At 41.5% G+C, this 26852-nt stretch overlaps 1 protein-coding gene across 1 annotated transcript in view; it reads right to left on the bottom strand.

Moving 5' to 3' along the window:
- Positions 1 to 26852, bottom strand: part of CDYL (chromodomain Y like) — a 304671-nt gene that overhangs the window by 206164 nt on the left and 71655 nt on the right. The window contains exon 2 of the mRNA XM_078688047.1: positions 24635 to 25298. Coding sequence (XP_078544173.1) covers positions 24635 to 25298 — 664 coding nt within the window. The remainder of the gene's footprint in view (positions 1 to 24634; positions 25299 to 26852) is intronic.

Below are 26852 nucleotides of genomic sequence, written 5' to 3'. Positions count from 1 at the left end.
GCATACTTTTGCACAGATCGCCATCTGGTGTTGGGCACGGATGTTTGCACTTTGTTATTGTAGAAGTCTTTGTAGTGACGAGATAGGGAACTCCTCCTCTGGTTAGTAGTGTGCATGGGCATCGACTCCATCCTTAGATTGTTTTCTTCCGCCATTAGGTTTGCATGTAATTTGCTGCGCTCCGGGTCGACGTTGTGTCGATTCCCCTTCAATGCGCAAAACTCTGACCGATCGACGGTATTGTGTTGATCGGGATCTCTCTCGACGTGTATCCATTTCACAAGACATTTTCGAGTCCTGTCGTCGGCGTGGGCCATCAACCAGCATATGGAAAGGACTCCATTTCAAAAATGCAAGTGTGGGGCTATATTCCCACACACACATCTCCACGAGGTCTGCAACCTTTGTCTCTCGCCAGAACACGAGAGTCAACACTGCCAGGCCTGGGACTCTTTCAGGTCCAAGAAGACCATACGTGATAGCCGGGCTCGACGTCACAAAGTGTCCAGATCAACAGTTTCGCCGGAAAACATCTTTGAGGCAGGCACCAAACATCCGGAACCAGAGACAGGAGATGAACAGGCCAGTGTCTCCGAAGCCAATGATTTGGACTCGGAAGACCAGACGATCCCCCTGGTCAACTGACCTTGGGTACTGACGTCGACGCCCGAAAACACAAAAGACTCCGGTAACCCCTTCGAGTCTGGGTCGACTCAGAGACAAGTCTTCAGAAGTCCTGCCTTCGGGCCAGGCTCCGAAGCCCACAAAGCCATCAGGCAGCTCTGGATCGAGCCAGCCACACCACGGTGTCGAAAAACCATCTTCGGCACCAAAACATAAAACCAAGGGCCCGTCAACCCCAGAATCTTCGGCACCTAAACTGAAACCAAAAGCAACGGACTCTTTGACACCAATGCAAATTCAACCCAAGTCCTCGGAGCCGAAAAAAACAACTAAATTCTCAGAATCGAAAACTCCACCTTAGCAAAAGGAGACAAAAACCCCTCCTAAAGCTAAGGAAGACAGGCCAACACTCCACTCGGAGCCTAAGTCCTCAGCGCCAAAAAAGGACGGCGGATCCAAATAACTTTTCCATCCAGATTCACCGGATCCTGGGCAAAAAAATACTCCATATTGACCCCATTACTGGCCAAGTCACCTCCATACCACCTAAAAAGAGAACATTGGCCACCTCAGAAACTCCTGAGGTACCCTCCAAGAAAAAAGACTCATCAACCTCATCTATGAGGCCTTTCTCTCTACCTCGACAACCAGCAAACATTATACCCTCTCCAGCACACTCTCCTGTGCTCCCTCTTTCAACTGCACCACAAGAGGATGACGAGGGTATATCGGGGGTGAGGATGAGGGAATAGACCCATATCACACAGATACTGATGATGACACACACAGTACCCCACCTCATGACTCTTGGGACGACTACAATGTCCCAGATGTGCCTGAGCCAGATGTATATCCCTCTAGACCATCCCCCCAGATGATAATGTGGGATTTGCTCAACTAATAAATAGAGCTGTACAATACCATGGGGTTCAACTCCATTCAGACCCTCTAGAGGAGGATTTTTTATTAGAGGCATTCTCCCAGCCATAAAACAACTACACATGCTCTCCCTATGCTCAATGAGATGATTAAACATGCCCCAGAAGTTTTTAAAGATCCTGTCCGGGCTAGGGTGCTTAATCCTAGGATTGAGAAAACGTACAAGCCAGCTCCAAGCGATCCAGCTTACATCAAAGGTCAACTCCCTCTGGACTCGTTAGTAGTGGCAAATGCCTGCAAAAGGGCAAATTCCCAAACCACAGGTGATGCCCCTCCTCCAGACAAAGAATCAAAGCTCCTACACGCATCAGGTATAAAGGTTGCCCCCAGGAAGCAAACTTCTGGTGCATTGCTAACTCACAAGCTTTACTTGCAAGGTACGACAGGGCTCACTATGATGAACTTGAAAAACTGATGCAACATCTTCCACAGGAGTACAAGACCAAAGCAAATGATCTAATACAAGAGGGAAAGTTAATCACAAACACCTCAATAAAATGTGCCCTGGATGCTGCAGATACAGCATCCTGTGCAATTAATACAAGCATGTTATTACGTAGATATGCATATTGGACTTTAAGCAAGAGGTGCAGTCTACCATCCTCAATCAACTCTTAAACCAGGAACACTTGTTTGGACCCACTGTTGACACATCTTTAGAAAAGAAGAAAAATGACACAGATACAGCCAAATCAATGGGAGCTCTACAAGCAACAACTAGTAGAGGTTCCTTCGTCGCTCCTCTTATAGGGGCGCCTCCAAAACCACTGGTACCAACACTTCTTCCACGTATAAAAGCCCAACTCAAACTTCCCCTAACAGAGGATATTTTAGAGGGACTTACAGAGGCAATAACAGGGGCAGAGGACGTGGTTCCAATACCCGCCACTCTCCCACCACAAAACAGTGACTTTCCTCAAACCCCCCCCCCCCCCCCCGACCACTCTACTCCGGTCGGGTGAAGACTATCACAGTTCCTAACGGTCTGGAATTCCATCACCACAGACAAGTGGGTAATACAAATTATCCAGTATGGTTACTGCCTGAAACTTACTTCTACCCCTCCTCACATACCTCCCAAACAACGTCCAATGTCCACAGAACATCTAACGCTTCTCAAACAAGAGGTTCTCTCTCTTGCAAAAACATGCAATAGAACCGGTTCCCCATCACCAGCAAGGCACATGGTTTTACTCCCTTTATTTCCTTATTCCCAAAAGGGACGGGTCTCTCTGGCCAATATTAGACCTCAGACTGTTAAACCTGTACATACAATCCGGCTACTTTCACCTGGTCACGCTATAACAGGTCCTCCCACTGCTCCATCTAGGCAATTTCCTTGCCACTCTAGATCTCAAGGACTCAAACTTCCGCATTCCTATTCACCCTGCTCACAGGAGATACCTACGGTTCATGGTGGACGGATAACATTACCAATTCAAAGTCCTTCCATTCGGGGTCACAACAGCACCCAGAGTCTTCACGAAATGTCTTGCAGTGGTAACAACCCATTTAAGAAGACAACACATTCATGGGTTTCCTTACCTAGACGACTGGCTCACAAAAGCCAACGCATGCAGCAGTTATGTATAACAAACACACAACATAATCCAGCTGCTGCACAACTTAAGATTCACAATAAACCTCACCAAGTTACATCCCCAGCCGTCCACACCCAACAGTATCTAGGTGCAACAATAGATCTTTCCAAAGCCCTAGCATACCCCAATCCAGACAGGATAGCCAGTTTGCAAGCTCTCATAACAAAATTTCAACTGCAACACTCGCTACCAGCTCAAATGTTCATGCACTTAATAGGGATGATGTTCTCTTGCATCTTAATTGTCCCTTACGCAAGACTCCAAATGCGTCCGTTACAAAAATGTCTAGCACAACAGTGGAACCAAGCTCAAGGACATCTTACAGATCTGGTGTTGGTAGGCAGCCACACATATCGCTCTCTGCAATGGTGGAACACATAATCTTTCCAAAGGGCGGTCGTTCTTAGACCTGGTTCCACAAAGAGTACTAACAGCGGATGCATCGCTCACCAGCTGGGGAGCTCATCTCTTGGACCACACCATTCAAGGTTTGTGGACCCCTCAACAAAAACTCCTCCACATCAATCACCTGGAGTTACTAGCCATATTTCTTGCACTAAAGTCTTTTCAGAAACATCTCCTAGGCAAAACTGTCCTCGTCCGGACGGACAATATGACCGCAATATACTATATACAAAAACAAGGGGTGACACACTCTCTGCAGCTATCGCGCCTAGCACAGAGCATTTGGAGAAGGGCATTCCTCAAAAGATATACTTCTTATCAGAGCATCTACCTGGGATACACAATCAAATTGCGGATCTGCTCAGTCATCAACAACAGCAGATTTACGAATGGGAACTTCATCCGCAAGTTCTTCTTCCATTTTTTCAAATGTCGGGCCACCCAGACTTAGATCTGTTCGCCACACATTTAAACACAAAGGGCTAGATGTAGGTAGTGAAAATTTACAGATTCTAAAATACCGAATTTTACCGATTCAGTATTTTAGAACTGGTAAATGCTATGTAGATAAAAATTTGGTAAGTATTATCAAATTGGTACAATTCAGTATTTACCGATTCGGTAATTCTCTAGCCTCAGTTATGGGAGGCTAGAGATTGCTCCCAGTCATGGAACGACCTAATACATAGACAAATATCAACAGGTAAACCAGTGATGCCTCGGACTTTACTTATGATACCGCTTGATCAGTTGCATGTACCAGCTCACATTTCAAGAGATCATTCGTCTATACAAATACAACAAGAATGGTTGAGTCCTAATTTTCAAGATACACTTACCATGTACCTTCAGAAATGCATTGTCTGCCAACAATTCTCCCCACCTCCAAATTCAAAGTGATACCTTCTAGAATTCAACGACCACACAGTCCTTTTGAAGTCCTCCATATTGACTTTGTAGATGTGCTAAATAGGTGTAACCACTACCAGTTTCTTATAACTGTAGTTTGTCCTTTTTCTCGATGGATCGAAGCAGGGCTGTGCATACATTGTGATGCTAAGTCAGCTGCTAAATTCCTGATTTGTTCAGTGATTCCACACTATGGAATTCCAGAAGGGATAAGATTCGACAGCGGCACATACTTTGTCAATGAAATTTTCACACATCTGATGACAATGTTAGGGATAAAACAAACTATCCTCTGTTTATCATCACCAAAGCAATGGCATAGTTGAGCGCCTCAATGGCCAGCGAGCAAGCTAAGTACCATGTTGCAGTAGAAGTGGCTGTATTGCCTACCACTGGCGCCCTTTTCCATTTGGAACATACCTGGATCTGAACATCACCTGACACCCGATCAGATGGTAACAGGGAAGCCCATGAATGTACAAAAATGTGCCACTAGAAGTAATGTACAGGCAGAAAGCACGGCAGATATCTAAAGTGAGGAAATGCATATTTACCTCTATTAATTAATTAAAGTTGCAAAGTTCATTTCTGAACAAGTAACTAAAGGGAAGGAGAAGTGCACCACCGCTGAGCTGAACCTTCCAGTTGTGCACGTAGGAGACAAGGTTTTTGTATGCAATTTTGGCCGGAAATGGAGACAGCCCAGATTTGATGGACCATTCACTGTGCCCATGGTGACCGCAACTGCCCTCCAGGTACATGGCAGGAAACTTTGGATAAAACCTCACCGATATTGGACTAAATCCAGCCTCAGGCCAAGCCTCAGATGATGTAAATGAAACAAGTAGGGTAGTGAGAGAGGATTGCCGTCATAAGACTACCCCCCTCCACCTTTGCCGCTGGGATTAATAGAACAGAAGTTATGTATTTTTGTTTTCCTTTCTCTTGTCTCTTAATGCTATCTTTTCTATTGTTGCTTCTCAATAGTAACGTATCTTCTAGCTCTAACATCACACACCTACAAAGAGAACTATTATATATGTTAATGTGCCCCATAATGTTCATACCAGATTATCGGAAAATATGTATCGGCATCGGCATATGTCAGACATAGGTTCAGAAAGTATCAATGAATCATGTTTTGTCTGTTCTCTAATTCCGCATGCTACAGGATCAGGTAGGCTACATTCAACCAAAGCACTCCCAAGCACAGATCTATGTCTCTTGCATCTCTACTTGTGTAGGATTAAGGCCCAAAGTAGCACAATTTCTAGTCAATTCAACAAAATATGACATTTCTTGCCAATTCCTGGAGTCAAAATTAAGTTTTACATGAACACCCCATGAACCATCCAACGACTTTGTTACATCACCACTGAAAGATGAGAACTACAGAATATTATGGCACCACTACCTGGAACAATATTACTCAAGAATATTGGCTGCTTAATGATTCATCTGGAAGCATTTTGCTATTTGTTCAGGGTAAGTCAACAGCTCAATAACAGCAGATTACTCCATGGGAATTTCTCAAGTGCATCAACAGTACAAAAGATGGATTTAATGCCAGAAAGAAAGAGCTGCGTACTAGGAGAATGATGAAAATGCAGCACTGTTATGTAATTGACCTTATGACAGCTATGCAAGAAGGGGTATGTGTCAAGATAGGAACTTCTTGCTGACTTTTCTCCCAGCAAATGATGTGGACAATGGAACTTTGTCAGAGGCTATACAAACTTTGCACAATCGACAGAAGAAAATGTTAGATGGAGGAGGTGTCCCAGATAACTAGCTAAATAAGTGTTTTTCTTTTCTACCATCCTGGATGTCGAGACTGCTTGGAGCCTTGTTGCCAGCTATTGTGGTCCTACTAGTTGTGTACTGTGCTAATCCAATTAGTTTTAGCATATAGCAGAAAAATAGGTACAAAGGCGGTAGGGGTTGTTTATAGTTACTTGAATACAAACTACATGACCTACAAGATCATAGTTAAAGGAAAACACATGATTGACAAGCTTGAGGCAATTTATGGTCTCAGCACACAGGTACACTGGCATGTATTCTGTGTTTTCAATAGATTGAAAAATGGTTTGACAATAGGAGCAGGAGACTGAATTAGTCAAGACACACAGAATCTCTAAGAGGTCTTAGGAGCACAATAATAAAGCGCACACAAAAATACACATGCATTCAAGAGTACAAGAATACTTAGTTTGTTAAGCAATGTTAGAACTGCAATGAAGGATGTGTAGAGAATAAGGTTAAAGTGTAAGGTCATAGGTGACTTCATGTTTTGTAACCAATGTGTAAATTGTAATTAACTTAATGTTTAATCTTTTTTGTAAGTATAAAAATAGATGCCTGTGAAGCAGCAAACTGAGATTGGCTGTTTACTTGTGTGAAGATTGTCACTCTGCCGGCTGTGACCATAAAGAGCTGTTTTTACATTGCCAAGAAGAGTTTTTCTTTTTCTTCATTTTAAAGTTAGCCTGCAATAAAATGTACTGGAATCTATGACATTCGGTTATCTGGGTTGGGGGTTCTTGTTTCTTTCACTGGAATGCACTTGCTGATTTTTCTGCTCTCATGCATCGCAATGCAAGGTATGATTCAGATTAGGACATGTGTTCACAGTTAACAAGTTTCAAACATAACACAAAAACTTTCAAACTAACAGGGAGAGGAAAGTCAAGGATCTCCCTCAACATATATGCTATTTCCTTTTAAACAGAAAACATTATGTGACAGCCCCACCAAATATTATAGAGTATCAACGACTGCCCCATTCCCTCCAAGAATTTTTGGAGGCTTTCAATTTACTGTTCATCTATTTGATGATAATAGTACCTTCACTTATGCATTTTCCCTAGCTACTGAGGCAACACTAACGAGGATGGGCAAAAACCTCTTGAAGCTTAACTTTTCAAAATATTAACTTTTAGCTGTTCACTGCAGATCCAGTGAATTGCATAATTTGCTCTGGGCTATCAGTGGGTTATTGGGGAAGGTGATCCTTTCAGTTACAAGGATCCAACCGTAGGAATTATTTGCCATGTTATCCGAGAGAAAATTACAATCTGCTTAGATTTAGAAAACTATTTAAAGCATGGCTTTTAACACAATACTTTAACTGCTAGCAGTTTTTCCTCTTCTATTAGGCATGAAATCTGGGACGTCCTCTACAGCCAATTAAGTGTTGTGCACTCTGTTACTTCTAATACAGTTTTTGCGTTCCAGGATGCTGGTCTTCTATCCCTTAAGGGGAAATGATTATACAGTGCAATTAAATCCAAGAAACCTATTCTTGGTGGTGGTAATAACGGGGCTTCGTCTCTCTGTTTTGATATAGAGAGTATTATTTTAATCCGCATATTTCATATACTTCAATTTATTCTCATTGAAACATTCTTTATTACCCAGCCCCAACTACTTTCAGGAAAAGTACCCTTCCCCAGACGACAACTTCATATATAGCTCTGTGAAAACAGAACAAGAACAAATAAAGCTGCTAAAGAATCATGTTAGTTAACTTAATAATGTAATGTGTACAAGAAACATAACTGTCCATGCCAAATAACTCAGACCTTTTAACTAACACTACATAGTGTCAAAATAAGGCATGGTCATTTTAATGAAAATGACAGTTGGAAAACAAGATGTGAAATATGAATAATTACTGGTGTTTTCTGATGCTTAAGCAGAAATTATTTTAGGCACATTAGCAGGGACCCCTACCAAATCCCACAGATCAAGAATCTTGAGAAACAAATACAAATACATTGGTTATCTAATAGGAAAAAGGTAAAAATCCATAGATGCATTAACACTGACGGAATTCCATAATAAATAAATTCCCCATGTACTAAGAATACTATTGAAACCCCATTTATGCATGTTCTCAAAAGAATACATATGTTTGGTAATTCTAAATAAAAGTTTGTTGACCTCATGACATTATTAATGCATCAACAGACTGATGAAATGCAGTGCATAAGCATACCCATAAGAGTGGGTAACCCAAATGTCACTTGACTAAACTTTTGGATGAAGCAAATACAATTCTTGACAAAAATACATAGATATGCAAGGTTAAAAGGTTAAAAGAGATTATAATTACAAGAAAAAACAAGTTTATAAGTGGGTAGATATGCATGTGAAAGAATTCCCCAAAAATCAGTAATACAAAAATAACAGTGATAAGGATCACTCAGCAGACTTTACAACAAGTACATTAGAAGATGATCAAGCACAAGTTTCAAGAAGTAAAACAAATAAACATCTGAGTCACATATTATCTAATTGGTGCCACAATTCCACAGAAGAACTTGTAGAAGCCATACAACTACAAGCAGTGATGGACACTTGACAAAGGAAGGGGAGAAAAGCAATTAAGTAAGCCTGGTTTTCAATGTATCCAGGAAAACGTTCCCACAAGTACAATAGAGGTTTTATAGACGGGGGTTATCATTACTTCCAAATAAAAATATCAATTATCTAGAAACAAGGGCGCGGCCAACCCGCGGACTAAGATGGGTGTGTAGCTCGGAGCACCGCCATAATCCACAGCAAATGTCGGCCTCCTGGTGGATAGCGGCACACTAAAAAGCATATGGAGACACCGGAGAGCACCTGAGGGAAGGGCACAGTGAGGATCCCCCGCTTACAGCAGAAGGCGCTGAAACTGAACAGCGCTCTCCTGTAAATCTTGGCCTGAGGATCGGTGTGGCCAGTGTGGAACCGCGGGGCTCATGCTTCGCAGAGCCGATGCTGAACACGGAGGCGCGGGCCTGGACTGACTTGAGGCTCGGCGCAACTCCAATACACAAGATGGCCGCACAGTGATGCTGGACTGGCTTGGACCGTAGTGGCAGCTAAAGCCGGGACGGCGGATCGGGAGACCCCCCTCGTACCTTAAAAGTAAGCGAACTTCACCCGTTAACTCCCGGGGCCTAGGCACACACGTGGGCGAGAACTGCAACAGCGGGAGGCCGGTGTTAACGGTGTGCCGTCCCTGAGCTCCTACTTATGTGCGGCTAAACGGTAGGGATAAGAGAGGAAGCTACGACTCGGTGGAGCTCTGCCATGTACAGGGGTTAAAGCGCACAGTAGATTGGCCACAGGAGGGCACAGCTGTGTCTAGGTGAGGCCCTGGGTCCCTTGCTAAATTGGAACGCAGCGGTGGGGGGTTTGGAGGGGGCTGTGACATTTGGGACTGAACTGTATTGGACTGGGTACAGGGCGATTGCAGCTGCTAAACAACAATATAAAGCATTGGTTGTTCAGTGTGACTGAGCGCTTACACCAGCAGTGGAGGGGGTGGACCGACAAACTGGGAGAGAAGTGGCCTTTGCTGAGCCTGGACCATCCTTGCGCTGTGTCCACATCGGAACGTTAGAGAGTGCTGGCTAGCGGGCCGGGTAGAGTGCGGCAACCCAACACATTTACCGGATAGGAGGGTCATGGGCAAGGGAAACGCCAAGCAGCAAGCACAGAAAGCTCACTTTTGAGAAGCCGGGTGGCAGATTGGATGCCACGAGTAAATCTATGCATACAACATGACAATTGCCTCAACCACTCTTACTTGAACCAAAAAACGTTTTCAGGTTAGAAAAATATTTATTAAATCCCAACTAGGCATGCTTATTCAATGCCAATTATTTTTAAATTTTAGAAATATATTTTAACATCAATAGACAGAAATAAGGACTGTACATTCAATTTATATACAAATGGTTTGATACACATAGAAACAGAACATATATATATTCCACCAAAGCTGCCAGCTTTGGTGGAATAGAGTATTATCAATAAACAATATTAGGCTTGGCCAGTACAGACATTATCAATTTTGAGTCATTCAGTTGTTCTCTATTCCCCATTCTTTTGATTTTTTTCATTCATTGATTCTATATGTATGTGATATTTGTTTTCTGTTATGTATTAATTTTTTTGTAGTATGTTGGATGTTTAAATATTATTTTGACACTGTTCTGTTTCTATGTGTATCAAACCATTTGTATATAAATTGAATGTACAGTCCTTATTTTCGTATTGATGTTAAAATATATTTCTAAAATGTAAAAATAATTGGCATTGAATAAGCATGCCTGGTTGGGATGTAATACATATTTTTCTAACCTGAAAACGTTTTTTGGTTCAAGTAAGAGTGGTTGAGGCAATTTTCATGTTGTATGCATTAATAAGGGTCTAGCCTTAACCACGTTTTCATAGACCTATCTCCTTTGGGTTCCAACGAGTAAATCTATGGCGGAAAGTAGAGACATCACGGTCCCTCTGCTGACAAACCCCCAGAGCAATGAAGCCCTGATAAATGAGTTGCGTGCAGGATCCAAAACGCTTGAAACGCGCTTCAACTCACTGGACAAACGGCTGGACCAGCCCAAGGTAGACTGCAGACAGCGGAGGGCAGTATCTCAGACCTGGAAGATGGTGCTGCGCAAATCAAAAAAAAGATGGAAAGAATGGAAAGGGTGCTCAAAACAATAGCTATCAAGAATGAAGATCTGGAGGCCAGAGGATGGCGTAATAATGTACATATTATGGGGGTGCCAGAGGCTACAAATACAGGCCGCTTGGATGGCTTTGTGGAAGGGTTGCTGGTTGAGCCGTTTGGCCGAGAGTCCTTAACCTCTACATTCGTGGTAGAAAGAGCTCATCGCATCCTGGGGCCCGACCTAACCCTGGTTGTCCTGCACCCCCATCATGGCGAGGCTCCTCTATTTTAGGGACCGAGATACTGCATTGTAGCTGACTCGAGAGAAAGGAACGTTGGACTGGCAGGGATCGACCATAGCCTTGTGTCCAGATTTCCCGGTAATGGCACAGGATGCACGCAAGAAATCTGTCGCGGTCAACTCCCTTTGAGGAAGGGGGGTCTGAGATACGGTATGTTGTATCCTGCTAGGCTCAGAGTGGACATGGATGGTCGGGCCTGAATTTTTATAACACCAGCCACAGTGCAAGAATTTCTTCCCACACGAGAAGTGAATGGCCGTCAACGGAAATCTCCGACACCGGATCGGTCGCCTGAGATACTGGACTCTGGTACCAGTAACAATTTGTTCTCGGCTAGTTGATGGACTGCTGGCTATAACCGTGGCTGATGAGTTATCTGTTCTTCACTGCATTGCTGAATATTGGGGTGTGCGCTGTTCGAGTGGGGGGCTGAATCTCTTATGTGTGTCATTAATAGTGCTAATGGGGGCTAGGCATAGGGATGTCACCCCACCCCCGCCCCAGTTCTTAGGCACCTATACTATTTGTATTTCAGATCTCAGTATTATGATTGTTAGAAGGTTTGGGAATTGGGGGTTTCCCCTAGCAAGGCCTGAGGGGATGGGAGGGTTCGGTTAAATTCATAGATATGTTGTCATTAAAACTTTTAGACACATGCTCAGAATAAATGTAAGGAAAGTGAGATTACATAGCAGCTTAGATACAATATTGAAGAATGATACATGGTAATAATGTTGTTAATACTATAGCGTTGATGTCTTGGAACGTGCGTGGACTGAATGATGCTCGGAAAGGAAACAAGTACTACAATATTTACAGCGACATAGCGTTGATATTGCCTTCCTGCAGGAAACTCATTTGTTGCCACATAGTTTCCCCACTTTCGCTTCCAGCTGGGGCAAAAATCATTATTCTGCTAGTAATCGCTCTTATTCTAGAGGGGTTGCAATTTTAGTCCACAAGCTAGTTTCATTTAGAGCTGTATAAGTACACACTGACCAGGCTGGTATATTCCTCTTAGTGATGGGATAGCTGTTAGGGAAAGCGATTATGCTCGTTAATGTATATGCCGCAAACAGATGACTCGGAATTTATTGACCTACATTATAATATGGACAAGATGGGGGCGGATCATGTGTGCATTGGCGGGGATTTGAATATTCTATTGAATCCACGGCTGGATGGTACAGCTAACACTATAGATTCGCAACTAAGAGCAAGGCAAACTTTGTTGGAATTGTTAGAGGCGTATCAAATGATTGATACTTGGCATCATTTACACCCAGCTATGTCAGTGTACACGCCCTAAGCGGCACCACACAAAACATAGACAAGGTTGGATTATTGGTTCCTTACCCCTGCTGTAGGGACGTGGCTGGTTGAAGCTGGGCGTCTGCCACACACCTTGTTGGACCATGCCACGGTAACGGTAGGACTGAGACTCCCCTGCCCCGGCGATCGGGCCAAGCGGTGGCGATTTCCCGAGATGACATTGTGCAATTCAGTATTTGCTAGTGAAGTGGGGCAGGCCATCAATGACTATTTTGAACTTAAGGGCTCAGTTGACACTAAAGCGATGCTGTGGGTAGCATTTAAAGCATACATAAGGGGGGTTTATATCAAAAGGGGCTGGCATACTTAACCTGCTTAACACCGTGGCAGGGATTGAGAAACAGAAACAATTGACGGAGAATGGGGCGAGGTACAGACAGCCTCCAGGATGAGGCGCCGGGTGGTACTCCTTGCTGAATTCCATGAAGTCACGGAAAGGGAAACGCACTATTTGGGGAAATATGCGGTTGCCAGGAAGTAGGGAGAGGGAGAGGGTCCAGGTCGCACATTAGCAAGATTAATTCGGCCCTACAGGACCCCAACATACATAACCAGCTTGATTGGGGACAGAGGGGAGATTATAACCGACTGTGAAGGAATTGAAACCACAATCCTCTCATATTATAAATCCTTGTACACTACTAAAGTCTCCTCGGAGGCTGATGCTAGCGATGCTCACTTGAATGAAATAGCACTGGTGTGGCTGGAGAATGCACAAATGGAATTCCTGGCTGAGCCTTTTACAAAAGATGAGGTGGTACAAGCGATAGACGTAATGGACGTGTCCAAGGCCCCCAGCCTAGACGGCTTTACTGGTCGTTTTTATAAAGTATTTAAATGGACACTGGCCCCCATCTGATAGATGTCTATCAGGAAGTAATAGAAACAGGTATGCTCCCCCGACTCTCATCGAGGCAGTTATCACCTTAAAACCCAAGGCAGGTAAGGACCCCAGAGGCTGCGGCTCGTACAGACAGCTGTCCTTATTGAATTTCGACTAAAAGATATTGGCCAAAATGCTGGCTACCAGACTGGTCCCGATAGCAGATCAATTAATTTTGCTGGCCCAAGTTGAGTTCATACCGCATAGGTCCACTGCCCTGAATCTTCGTACTTTGTTTGCCACAGTACATAGGATCTCACCTACACTTCCAGCACCCGCAGTGCTGTTAGATGCAGAGAAGGCCTTTGTCTTGTTAAGATGGCCATTTCTTCGGGCCACGTTCATAAGGCTGGGAATGCTGCCTCGGTTTGTAGCGGTAATTTTACGGCTATATACGTGCCCGACAGCCCGGATCCTGGTGAATGGTATGTTAACAGCACCCTTCACCATGACGAGTGGGACGCGCCAGGGGGACCCTTTATCCCCACTGTTGTTCGTGATTGCGATGGACCTCCTTGTGCGTCATCTCCAGGATAATCACTTTAATAGGGGCATACAAGTCAAAACAGGACCATTGTTGGTCACATTGTATGCCGACAATATTATTCTGTATGTGCAGTGCCAGGATGAGAACTTGGGGCTTCTCCTGCGTGATAAATCCAACATTTTTCCTCTGACAGAGGCCCCCTGCGACTGCGCTACTGGTTTGGCCTTGAAGTGGTGCGATGACTGTCAAATACTTGGGGGATAGGAATCCACAGAGATCCGGCCCAAATACTCCAACTTAATAACGGTCCTGCCATGGAGCAGTTAGAAGGTAATATAGAGCAGTGGCTCAAGCTACCCCTGGCCATGGCTGGTAGAATAGCGTTGATTAAGATGGTGGCTTTACCGCAATTCCCATACTTGTTTCAGAGAATCCCAATACCGCTATAGGAGACCTTCTTTACCACTCTACGCTCAAAATGTATCCAGTTGGTGTGGGGTGGTGGACAGCCGAGGGTAAGATGGGACACGTTGATGCTCCAGTATGAGCGGGGGGTTTTGGAATTCTCAATTTCTGCATATATTATCTGGTTGTGCAATGTAGCTTCTCCAGACACTGGTTCCATTATGACCGGCGGATCCTGTATTTGCACTCCGAAGCAGACTTCGCACACCCCACTCCCTTGTCCGCACTACTCCAGGCAGGTTTAAAAAGCGATTCGGTGGATATACAGACACTTAACGACCAGCTGTGCCTGGATGTAATTGGCTTGAGCTACGGGGGCCCAATTGCTGTATTCCCTGGCTCTTCCACTCGCTGGGAACATCTGGGTACCTATTACTAACGAAGCAACAAACATTCACTAAATTTGCTCTTGGCACATTAGGGGATGTGTTCCCGGATGGACACATCTTCTCCAGGGAGGAGGGTGGCAGATTCGAGGGAGCTACGTTCCTTGACTAGGGCATTACAATCCTTGGTGCCGAGTTACCCCCCTGGAACCGCAGGAGTTTCGTCCGTTGACATTGCTTATAAAAGACACAACCAGTGAGCATCTAATGGCCAGGATGTATAAAGCAGCAATGGCTATGCTCCCGGCTAGGGACAGGGGGGTGCGTGTGGCCTGGGAACGAGACCTGTGTGCCGCTCTTATTGATGCGCATTGGCAGATAAGTTGCGAGCAAACACAAATGGTTTCTTTTAACCACAAACACAAAATATAAAATGTCATATTCCTATGGCAAGCCTATCATCGGATGGACTCATTAAGCCTACATACCTGCCATAGATGTAGTGCCCCGATGGCCGATTTTGTACACATGGCCTGGAACTGTGTCTCAAGTATTTAGCGAATTATCGCAAATGACTGGGCTGGCCCTTTTGCCGTCACCTATGCTGGCAATATTGCCGTGTGTACAAGAGATTGCCAAGTCATACAAACACTTTGTTGCAATCACACTATTGTTAGCAAAAAGAGTTGGCGAACCATTGGGGGAGAAAATATCCGCCAACATTGAAGGGATGGTTGTTCAATATGTCCTATTACCACCAGTAACATATACGCCTAGTTGCGGCACCCAGTATCGAGACCACTGGACATATGGCAACCTTACAAATCTTACCTACTGGAACAGACATCTGTTGGTTCTCAAACGGAACAGGATACTAACATACAGTGTGACACGAATGACTGAGAGATGCCCACCTTGAAAGGGGTAGGAAATGGGTGAGAATATGTTACTGTACTGACAAGCATTGCACGTGTAACTGTATATGCAGGATTTCTATGTATTAGATGAACCACCGTCAGCTGCAGACGTGAAGCATGTGTTTGGACAATGCAAGTTTTGTACTTTATGAATATTATAAATAAAGGTTCAAATAAATTCTCTAGAAACAATGGTGTCCTTATACGATTTAACTAGAAATTTGCAATAAAAATAAATAAATCAAAGAACAAATACAATCTCTAACATAAATTGCCATTCTCATTCACAAAAGAGTACTGTTGATTATTCTACACCAAACTAAGCCATCAGTACTGCTGAAAACCTATTACTGATGAATTACATAAGACTGCATATGACAGCAACAAAAATGAGATCAGTATTGTAGAATCCTTTGTCATTTATATCTACCATACTTAAACACACAACAAATCTAATTAAACACCAACAGAAGAGGAAATTACAGTACATGGTATTACTTTGGATGTAATACATCTGTTTGGTCAAATGCCATACATTGAAGGACAATAAAACAGAGCAGATGTTAAAAGACCACGCTGAATTGAACAATATAACCTGTTAACCAAGCACTATAACAAAACCTATACGTGAAAGAAGTTTACATCCACCATCAATTCTCGAAATTTGCATTTCCTTGTCAGACCATAAATCTACTGCACTGAGTTTTATAAATTCACATTAGTTCTTTGCTCTGTAATGAGTTTCAGATTACTGCCTGTAATTTCTATAGACCACTTAATCAGATTTTTCCATATTGAATGAATGAAATTCACAAACAAGTATAGGCAAAGATAATTTGGTTCCTTTTTTATATATAGCATTCTGGTATTCCTTCCACTTTATTTAGAGTTCTGACTGTGCAACCAGCACACTGCCATATATACATTCTATAAGGTGAACCCAACAATTAGTGTTAAAATGATAAAGAAAAATCACAATTTTACTTGTACAAAACATATCGAAAATGTGTATGCTTTGTGCATTTTCAACGAATGGATAATCCACATTTAAAGACACCCACTTGTAACAAAGGTAGCTAACGTACGTTTTTCCCTTATCTTTTAGAGTTACTAGAACTAACTATAAGGTACCTGCGCTATTATAAGTAATATGTGGCTTATCTTAGAATTTTTTTTTAATCAAATCTTCCGACTGAATAAAATTACAATTTTCTTTAACCCCTTAATTGCTGCCGTCGGCCAACGGTCGTCACGGCCACTACCTCCCCAGTGCTGCGCACGACCGTTGGACGTCCATTCAGCACTAGTTCCAATGGACAGCGCAGCACTGGGGAGGTTTATTTACAAGCTCTAAAGGGGTTAAAATGATGTAGGTTTGACTGTTTCCATATTAAGTTTAATAATAAATCTAATTGTATTGTCTAAAGATTTTAAGGTTCTTATTTTTGGGTAGTTCTAGTCTGCTCTTCTAACTTTAGAAGCCACATTATCCATCACTGTCTTGACATAGCCCTTGTCTATGATTCTATAAATTGCATTTTTTCTTCCTACCATCTTCCTATCTTGACCACATTCTTCTGGACCAAAGAAATTCCCAATGTAAAATAATTTTTATTCTGCTTGTTTGGCTGTCCCGGATCAGTGTTTAATAAGCCTTTAGAAGTAGTATGCTTCTGATGCAATATACTTTCCAAGCAATTAAGGACTGTCCACTGTAACTGAATTGTATAAGACTTATCTAAAAATGCATGGAAATCTGTTAAACATTCTTCAGATTCATTTGAGTTTTATTTTAAACTGAATATGGAGTAAAAATTGTTAAATCTATATGCATTTATCCTGTACAATTTGAACTACTCAAAAATGTTCACACAAGTAATATATATTGAATTTGCAACACACATAATTATAATGAATGCTGATGTTAGTCCTACATTTTAAAGCTCTAAAGAAGTGAACTGCCATCCCAACTATAGATGTGTTCATTTTATATAAGCAATAAAGAGAAAATGTATTTGTATTTTGAAGTATACATAATCATTTGTCTAAGGATGAATAAAGGAAGCAAAACTAAGAAAAATAATGATTAATGGGGATATATTTTACATTTGGTACTATCAGATGATAACCAAGTGTTTCCCTTTGAAGCGAAATTAAATATATCGTTGGCTAGCAAAAGGAGAGAGCACAAATGTTTCAAATGCTAATCAACGTGTTCCCTAACAAATCATCTCTGTACAGACGTTAAGCCTTTTAGGTCCAACTCAATTTTAAGTAGCCCCCAACTCCATCTTAGATATCAGGAGTCGCCATTTTCGTTAACGAGTCGCCTTTTGTAGCCCAATTAATGCTGAATTGTTGTCATGTCTGCCATTTACTCAAGTCGTCTGACCTTATTCAAAGAGCTGTGAAAGTGTCAAGTCATTCAGACACTGACACAGATCACACCTGATACAGCTTCAAGTCTGGGGCAAGTGTCTAGTTATCACATTGTCAAGGTCAAATAAAAAAAGAACACAAACAAAAAGTAGTGTTGTTTGAATTGTGCCCACTTTCCTTATATGTTCATATGGAAACGTCTGGGATGCACACCTCGATGCACGTAGTCTGTCAGAAATTCCTAAAATACCCGTCAAAGAGATGGTATAAAAGGGCCACCACTGATGGTGGTGAGTGCTTCCAGCACACCAAGAAGATGCTAAATCGATTGATATGGATAACGAGCAGAGTCCAGGAGAAAGGACATTGCTGTGGCATGTGTTCACCTCTTGCCGGAAACATTGCCTTCATGCCTTACTCATAACCACAGCTTTTGCAGTGTGCTGCTTCTCCCTAAGAAAGTCTAGACTGCAAATTCTAGAAGTAGGTGATAGGTTTTAAATGACATTTTAACTAACAGAAATGGGCATTTTATTCTTGTTCTTATTTGTTTTATTTGATGTTCTTATGTCATACCGTGTGGCTATTTGAGTAACAGATTCACCCAATTGAAATAAATACTTTTACTTAAAAGTGTTTATTCTTCTTAGAACCATGTGTGTGTGATAATGAAAGGGGCACGTGCCCTTGGATCCTGGCTTAAGGATTATCCATAACCCAACAGCAATAATTCCACTTCAAATTATTGAGTTGGGTTCTGTGGGCTACAACAATCTTTCGCATTCAGCGCATGTGCACTGAACCAAGTTCACCTGTGTCATCCGTGGGTGGGAAAGCAAACCTTGTAGAACCACACGAGAGTCGTAGTTTACACAATATTTTGCTCCCTATGTGGGATCATGCCTAGGCTAGCTTTTTCAATTTTAACTCACACGTGAAGCATTATGATGTCATTACAGAGACGTCCGTAGTAATTAAGGCTATCTCTTACTGGGGATAAGGGAGCACCTTTTTCCGTAGAGAAAAAGGCTATGACTCATTCTGTGGATGTTCTAATTCTTTTATTCCATTTTCACTTGAATCGGTTTTTCATGGCGGTACGTATAGCAATAGGAGCCAATTCCATGGAAGCATCTTAAGTCACAAGGTGCCCCCGATGTAGGGGGCAAGGGGAGTGCTACATTAGTAATTGCTGCTAGCTGAACATGAGATGTTTTACTCATGGGTGGAGTTTGAGCCTCTTGATACTTCCTCAGGGCAGTTTCAAGCTTACAAAGCAGCGCAACTCCATGCACACTAAAGGGCTAATCAAGATTTGAAAATAAATTTTACTTTAAAGGTAAAAGGTATACAACTCTGTAAAATAAAAATTTAAATAAAATAGGAAGGACAATTAATTCAGATGGAAATTAGGTAATAAGATCTTGGAGGTTGTGAAAAATGACCCAAATTTAGGGTAAACATTTCTAGTTCATGGAGTGAAAAAGATCATGTACATCATCTTTCAAGTTAGGCAATTTCTCATGCTAATCGCCTCAGTACGCTCTATAATTCTTTAGGCTACAGACACTTTGAACATATCATTTTAGTGTATCGCATTAAGGTCCCTTTGACCCTTTTATATCCCATGGAAATAATCAAAGTAGAGAAATGGCCCTTTATAGATAAAGTTGAGTGTCATATTTTCCGTAGATTTTACACAGCTGTCCAAGCCATTAGGTTGGAATGTGGATTGTTTAGTACCTTTGCGCTGGCACTAAAGGTAGTGATTCATTGGGGGCAGTCTGTTGAATAGTGAAAAAAGTGCTCTAAAAAATGGAATGTTTCATACAATTTCTTCAAGTATTGGTTAATACTGTTTTTTGCGGTAATTTGTCTTATGTACTGGGGATGGTTCAGGTTCAACATATTAATGTTGTCCGCAGTGCAATTAAAATGTCTGCTGAAAAAATGGGTAGGTAATTTAAATTGTGGTCATGATACGGACTTCTGTTTAAAAAAAATAAAATGAATACGCTTAATTTTATTGCTGCCTCTTCAATTCAGAATAGACCGCAACAATTTTTAACGTGGAATTTATAGCATGGAATCGGACGTTTGTTTTTCTATTAAGAATGAACACTTTACAGCAGAAAGATATTTAACAGCTGCCTGTCAAAATATACCAGCTAAAGATAGAATTTGCGATTGATGTAATAACAGTATAGAAGATTAAAACCATGTAATTTATGTCCAGCACTGCACTTCCCTCACTGTCGATTTTTTAAATCCACTTTTTGTTTATAATCTAATGTGTGTTCTTAAGATGAACCCCTACAACTGCGACAATTGCCATTTCAACATTATTACAATTTTCTTGGCCAGGAAAACAGCCAAGGATAGCGTGGGAAATCCTCCTGTTGCCCTTCAGTCAGGGTGGTCTCAATGCACCTGACATGCAATTGTATGCTCTCTGCGCTAAGGTCCAGTATCTGCACTTCTGGCTGCACCCAGTCAAATTCCAACTGCACGTGGCAGTGGAGACAGACCTAGTTGCTCTGGTCCAGCTTGCTACAGCATTCTATTGGCACTACAATTGCACGAGTACTGCAGCGGATATGGTGGAGTGCGTAAGGTGCGTGTGGGACAGTCTGCGGTGGTGAGATGCTCACAACTGTCTATATGCCCCTTCTATACCTATGGCACACAACCCCAATGATGGAGGGTGGAGTGTGTAGACCGGCCAAGGAGACACTTCTTTTTACATTCGCAGTCTTGTACCCGAACAATAAGTTCCTTGCAAAACCTTCTCTGACTGACATCACTAAACCCAGCATGATGGTTACTCTTCTCTATACTCTGCTCAGGGCCTGGAACTGGATGGAATCTGGACCTAGATACTCCGGTAACTGACGAACCAAAGTCATATTGCTGTGCACGGACTGCAGCGCTTTCGCCTAATCACCAACCACGCCTTACACAGTTCAAGTTTTTACATAGGCTAGGTGTTAGACTTGGCATCTTTTGCCGTGTTTCCCCTAACTTTTTGCTTTCTGACCTCCCGGTTTTGACTCTGTTTTTTTTGGTGTAATGACTCTGCGCACTTTCCTCACTGCTGTCCAGTGGTAAAGTGCAAGTGCTCATGTATAAAATGTGTTATGGATTGGTATTTCCACGTTTGGCTTATTTGATCTATGTGTCAGACCCTAGTAAAGTGCACTACGAGTGCCAGGGCCTATAGGTCAAATGCTGTTGGTGGGCTACAGCACTGGATTGTGCCACCCACGGAAACAGCCCGTAAAGTGTAACTCTGGCCTGCCACTGCAGAGCCTGTGCGCAGCCTGGGGCTGCAATGTTGACTTGGCAAGTGCACACACTTGCAAGTCCCTAAACCTTCCCTTTTCTACATGTGAGTCACCCCTCAGGTAGGCCCAAGGTACCCCCTTGGGCAGGGTGTGTTGTAGGTAAAAGGCAGGACATGCCCTGGTGTCTGTGGCCTGTCCTGGTAGTGAATTACAGCCTACTTCGTTTTTCACTATTGCAAGGCTACCTGTTCTCAATAGGCCAGGCTGGCAGTTTGATCATTATATTCATGCTGGTGAGATAATCTGAGACTATTGCTGGAGTTGTTGAAATAGCTGCAAAATTGTTTATTATTGTGTTTTCCCTTTAACATGTTTTATAGTATGTTTTACCCTGAACCCCTAAAGTTACGTGATTGCACATTTTTTTACCTGTTTCTGAACTTGCCACGCTTGTTGCATACCCCACTATCTGCTGAATAATTTGCTTGCAAATATTGCATCACTTCAAGGAGTTACATAAGTTAAGAACCATGCGTAATTTGAAAGCAACAAAACTACTGAAACTTTGAAAACGTTATTTTGCCACAACTATCCTTTTGATGGCTACCTACTCATTAAGGTTTGTATTAAACTATGAAAACATTATATAAAACAATAAACTTGCACCATAGAAATTAGTGTAGGTGTAATTTGTATATACATTTTTTCATTATCTGAGGAATTTGTTATTTTTCTAGGGTGTACATTTATATGGGTATTGTATTCATTACCCTTGGTTGGCCCTCCTGGCAACCCCTATATCATTAATATTCCCTATTCAAATACTTCCTTCAAGTCAGTCAAGGACCAGTCTTTTCATATTATACCGTACCCAGGTCCTAAGACGCTTATTGGGTTACCCCATTTTTCATAATGTATATTTAGGAAAAAAGGCACACTATTTTTACACAAGAAGGATGAACATGCAGCATTGTTTTTCTTGTGAACGCAGTATTCTATTCATATTCTACACAAAAATATTTATCTGTCCAAGACCATATTAAAATGGGATTCCGGAGCTTCCTCGCGAGAACATTAATTATTTGGGTTTACAATGATGATGGTCCTGCTGTAGTTTTCTTTAATAATACTCTACTACATTGGGACCCATTTTGTATCAATGTGTTAAAATGTTCAGATGGTCACATAATTTGCCTTTAAAGGCATGATGGGGCTATATAATTTGAATTTTCTTGCTAAACCAGCCAAGTAACCTAGTATTAAACTGCTACGCACTCCCTGTAGTTCTGGTTGTACATTATTGGTTTGAACTTACTTTTATTAAAAAAACATAAAAAGAAATGTGAATCCTGTTGAACCCAACACAGAAGTAAAATAGGATCTTCCTAAAGAGCAAGCAAATCTGCACTTGTTCCTATTGTTCAAATAAAGATTAATGGGCCATGTACTTCTGTAGAACAAGGCATCAAAGGTCTTTAAGAACTTTATACCCCAAAAAACTGAACTGGACAAATTGATTTAAGGAATTCTCCGAGAGAGACATTATAATTAGATATATCGTTTTCATTAAACAAAAGTTATGATGTTTAATAGTCCATTGAAGTGGCTGACTAGTAGTCCACAAATAAGCACTAGACACATCGAAAACGTCTGTCTATCCTGTTGCACATCAGCTAGAGACAGCAGTAAATGCAACAGGCTGTCAAAATGCAGCAGATCGATTTTAAATATTATTTAGGATTTTTCTGAAACTATGTGGCATATTAATATAGTAAACCAAGTAGGACAAGGATACAAATAAAACTATTTTTTGTAGGCTGCCTTCAAGTGCAGTTCTGCAGGTAGCAAAATTAAGTAGTGCCAAAGAACTGGCGTACATTATTTTGTTATGCTGCAGTACAAAGAATTACAGTACTAATAGCAAAGGATTTAGAATTCTAGTGAGGGATGAAAATAACTAACTCTAGAATTATAGGGAATATTTTTCTTTAATTAAAATTCTCACAAGTCTTTCTTTCCTGACACTCTCTCCCTTTTCGCATTTGCAGTGGTAGTGCTTTCCTGGAGTGCACAAATCTAGAAAGTCTGATGAGGAACCCCATATTTCCCTATTCTGATTATCTACCACAAAATTACTATTTGCCTACCAAAATTACAATTTCATAATCACTTTTTCTGACCAGGTATTTTGGATTCCACCACTGGTGTTTTTTAGGTCTCATCTACACACAGCTTTTTGTTGTCGAAAGACCTACTGTGTACTATACAGACACTTCGAGTGGGTTGGCCAACTGCTTACCATTGGTTGGCTTCCTTATCAGACTCATTTCCTTGCTTCTTATTTTACTGCTTTACTTCCTATTCTTGTTTGTTCATCCCCTGTAGCAAGAAGATTTATTTTATTTGACTGCTACAAAATAAATATTCATCATCTTGGAACGTGATGCATACACGCATGGTGATTGATGCAAGCGTGTGTAGTCATCATGCTGGTGACGTTGTAGTGTATTGTTGCAAGCACGTGTATGCATCATTGTGCTATTTTGTTCTCATGATGCTGTCCAGCCCTGAGTTTCAGCACCAACAAGTTAGATTTTTCATTTTTCCAATTGAAAAGAGTGGAAAAAAAGCACTAGCAGAGGCAAAAAGGCGAGACCTACAGACTTTGCCAATGCTTGTTTAACTGAGGTGGATTATTGTTTTCTTATGAATGTTACTAGGCCTTGGAGGATAAGCTATTCCATTTTATCGCATATTTAATCAACAACAAGAGTTCGTATTTGTAGACATATGAAGGTAATCTGGATTTAAATATTAAATGATGGCTACTTTGAATTTTTGCAGTCTGAACATAGATATAATTTCCTTCCCAGATTTTATAGAGGTTAAGCTTTCAATTAGAAATGCTTCCCTACTTTTATCGAGTCATATTATGGCATTTATATCCTTTGTTTAAATGATAGCATCTACATCAATTAATTATTTTATAACATCATAATTCAGATAGTTTGAATCTTAAAGTTTCTTGTTCAAAACATTGCAACAAAAAGCATTCACTACATTAAAAAAAAAAAAAAAACACCTGATAAAAGTTGGCGATGACATATTTAAACACTGTCCAGTACACACGTTTCCTAGAAATTAACATTTTGTGGACTACAACGAGAACTCCTGGAGGAAAAGTGATCATTACGTGAAACAAAATATTAACTCTTTATTACGTAATCAATAACAGCAACATATTTAAATCCTTCGAAGACTAGTACAAATTACTATATTGGCACAATCAACTAAAAAATGAATCTTCATACTGAAATGTGCACTTACCTTTCCCATTCATGGTTAACGTCGATGCTTCTGCCCCTGTCCGTGGCATCTGAAGCCGTGGCACTAATGAGTGCGCCCTAGGTCTGCTTCCCATTCGAGCTCTTTCTGCCCCAGGGCCTAATAATGCTCCAACTGGTTTTTCTGCTGCCACCTCGGGAACCGTGGAGTCCTGGTGCTGTTCCATATGGTCCAATTTATGCAAATCTTCATTTTGAAAACTATCAACAGAAGTCCTGTTCTTCATAGGACTTTTGGGCACAAGTATTTTAATTCCTGATCTAGATAAATCCATACTTTTCCGGCTGGAGAGTGCATGTGAAGGACTCCGACGGAACTTATGACTACTAGCAAACAGCTGATTAGGTTTAGCTTCACTGTCTTTTCCAAAAACGACTGACTTTGGAGAGGTCTTTGAAAAGGAACTATTTGTTGATCTGGAAATTTGTTTCCTGGCATTGTTAGGGGAGGTCCGGTTAGGTCTAGTGTATGTGCCATCTTTAGTTTTGTCATTGTGTCGTCTATTAAATTCATGAATGTATTCCTCACAATTCACAAGGTGCTGTTCTGGTTCCCATGTGTCATCATCGCTGTCATATCCTTTCCACCGCACCAGGTATTCCGTTTTCCCCTTTTTATTTTTTTTCTTGTCAACAATTCTCTCTACCTGTTACAAAGACAAAAGAGGGATGTTCAGATTTATGGAGATTCTCAATTTAACATAATTTAACTATCAGATATATATACTGGACATGTTAGTTAATAAGGATAAATATAACTTGATGGCAATTAAATTACGTGGTTAATATTATCACTCCTATTCCAAACCTTTGGGTACTCTTCCACCTTGTGTCAGAAACTGCCTCTCAAAGCTGTTAATACAGAGCTTTGCAGCACCAGAACTACACACTGTTTTGTGTATTAAAATTCCACAACCACTGCACGGGTGTCCCAGCATATTTGTACACCAAAACCATCTCCTTCTGTAAAATGAAGCCTAAAGTTGTGACTGACTTGAGCAGCAGCAAAAGCAGAGGGAGGCAGGAAGGTGTTGGGACTAAGACAGGTTATAGACTAGGACTAACTGTCACCTTCTCTAAAATCCTGTCTCGCTCTCATTTCTAACCTGTGGTACATTACAGAGCAAGTGAACAGAAGAAAGGGAGGTGGTGGAAAAGCAGAACAGGGCAGTCAATAACTTAAGCAAGCCAGTTTCTTAAGACCTCTTGGCTCAATGATGCATTACTTCCAGCGAGGAGACTTTGAGAGCTCAGTACCTGTCAAGTGCTTGGGGCTGGGGCCACAAAGGTTTCATGCATATCTCCTCCACAGGAATGTTTAAACAGAAAGCTGCTAACTCACAACCCCCACAGACATTCATATGTGATTTTCCATGTAAGAAAAGGATTAATGGTACAGCATTTACCAAAGATCGATATTTAAGTAGGATTCCTTTCTTTTAGGACTCTTTATGTTGCAAAACGTTAGTCAGATGAACATAGATGACTAGTCTAGTCCAGGTAGGACTTAAGATCCTGTAATACACCAAAATCCCATAACAATTCCTAAGCAGAAGAGCGAGGGTGCAGACAAAAAAAAGAATCAATGATAATGTCATTTAAGCCAAATTAAGTGCACACCTTTGTGTTGATCCTGGAGTCAGACCACAGTACCTTCTTCTCAGAGTTTAAAAAATAAAAGCTGTACAGTTCTCACGCACAACGTTTACAGCTTGCTTATGGCCTTATCCAATATAATGGCAATAAAAAACATTTTCCAGGAAATCAGCTTAATACCACAAAAAAAATTCAGTGGTTCGAAGAGCTTATGCAACAGCATCTCACCAGGTAGGAGACCTTCTTACCAGTGGGAACAATTGCAACATGCCAGTAAAGGACACTTTGTGGTCTTGGAGATGAACAATGACTCACTCACCTGATTTCCTGAGGTCCACAACAATCCTCGGCACACGCTAAGAGTATACAAAATGTATCAATAACAGTGTAAGAACATTCTTTTTTAATTTTTTTTTATTAAATTCTTTTTATTGTTGCATCAAAAAGCATCATTAATGAAGAAAATCAGCAGTCGGCAGAGCGTCAACATTCCGCTTCTGTCCGTCAGTTGCGCAACTTTTTGTTCCACAAGTATCAGTGTCAAACGTAACTACTACGTGAACAGAGGAAAACAACCCCAATAGCAGCAGCATACACTCCCTACC

Source organism: Lissotriton helveticus, chromosome 4_1 (genome assembly GCF_964261635.1).
Source record: "Lissotriton helveticus chromosome 4_1, aLisHel1.1, whole genome shotgun sequence".
In the NCBI taxonomy this organism is placed as follows: Eukaryota; Metazoa; Chordata; class Amphibia; order Caudata; family Salamandridae; genus Lissotriton; species Lissotriton helveticus.
Note: the sequence above shows the minus strand (reverse complement) of the source record. Positions and strands in the feature narration are given on the sequence as shown.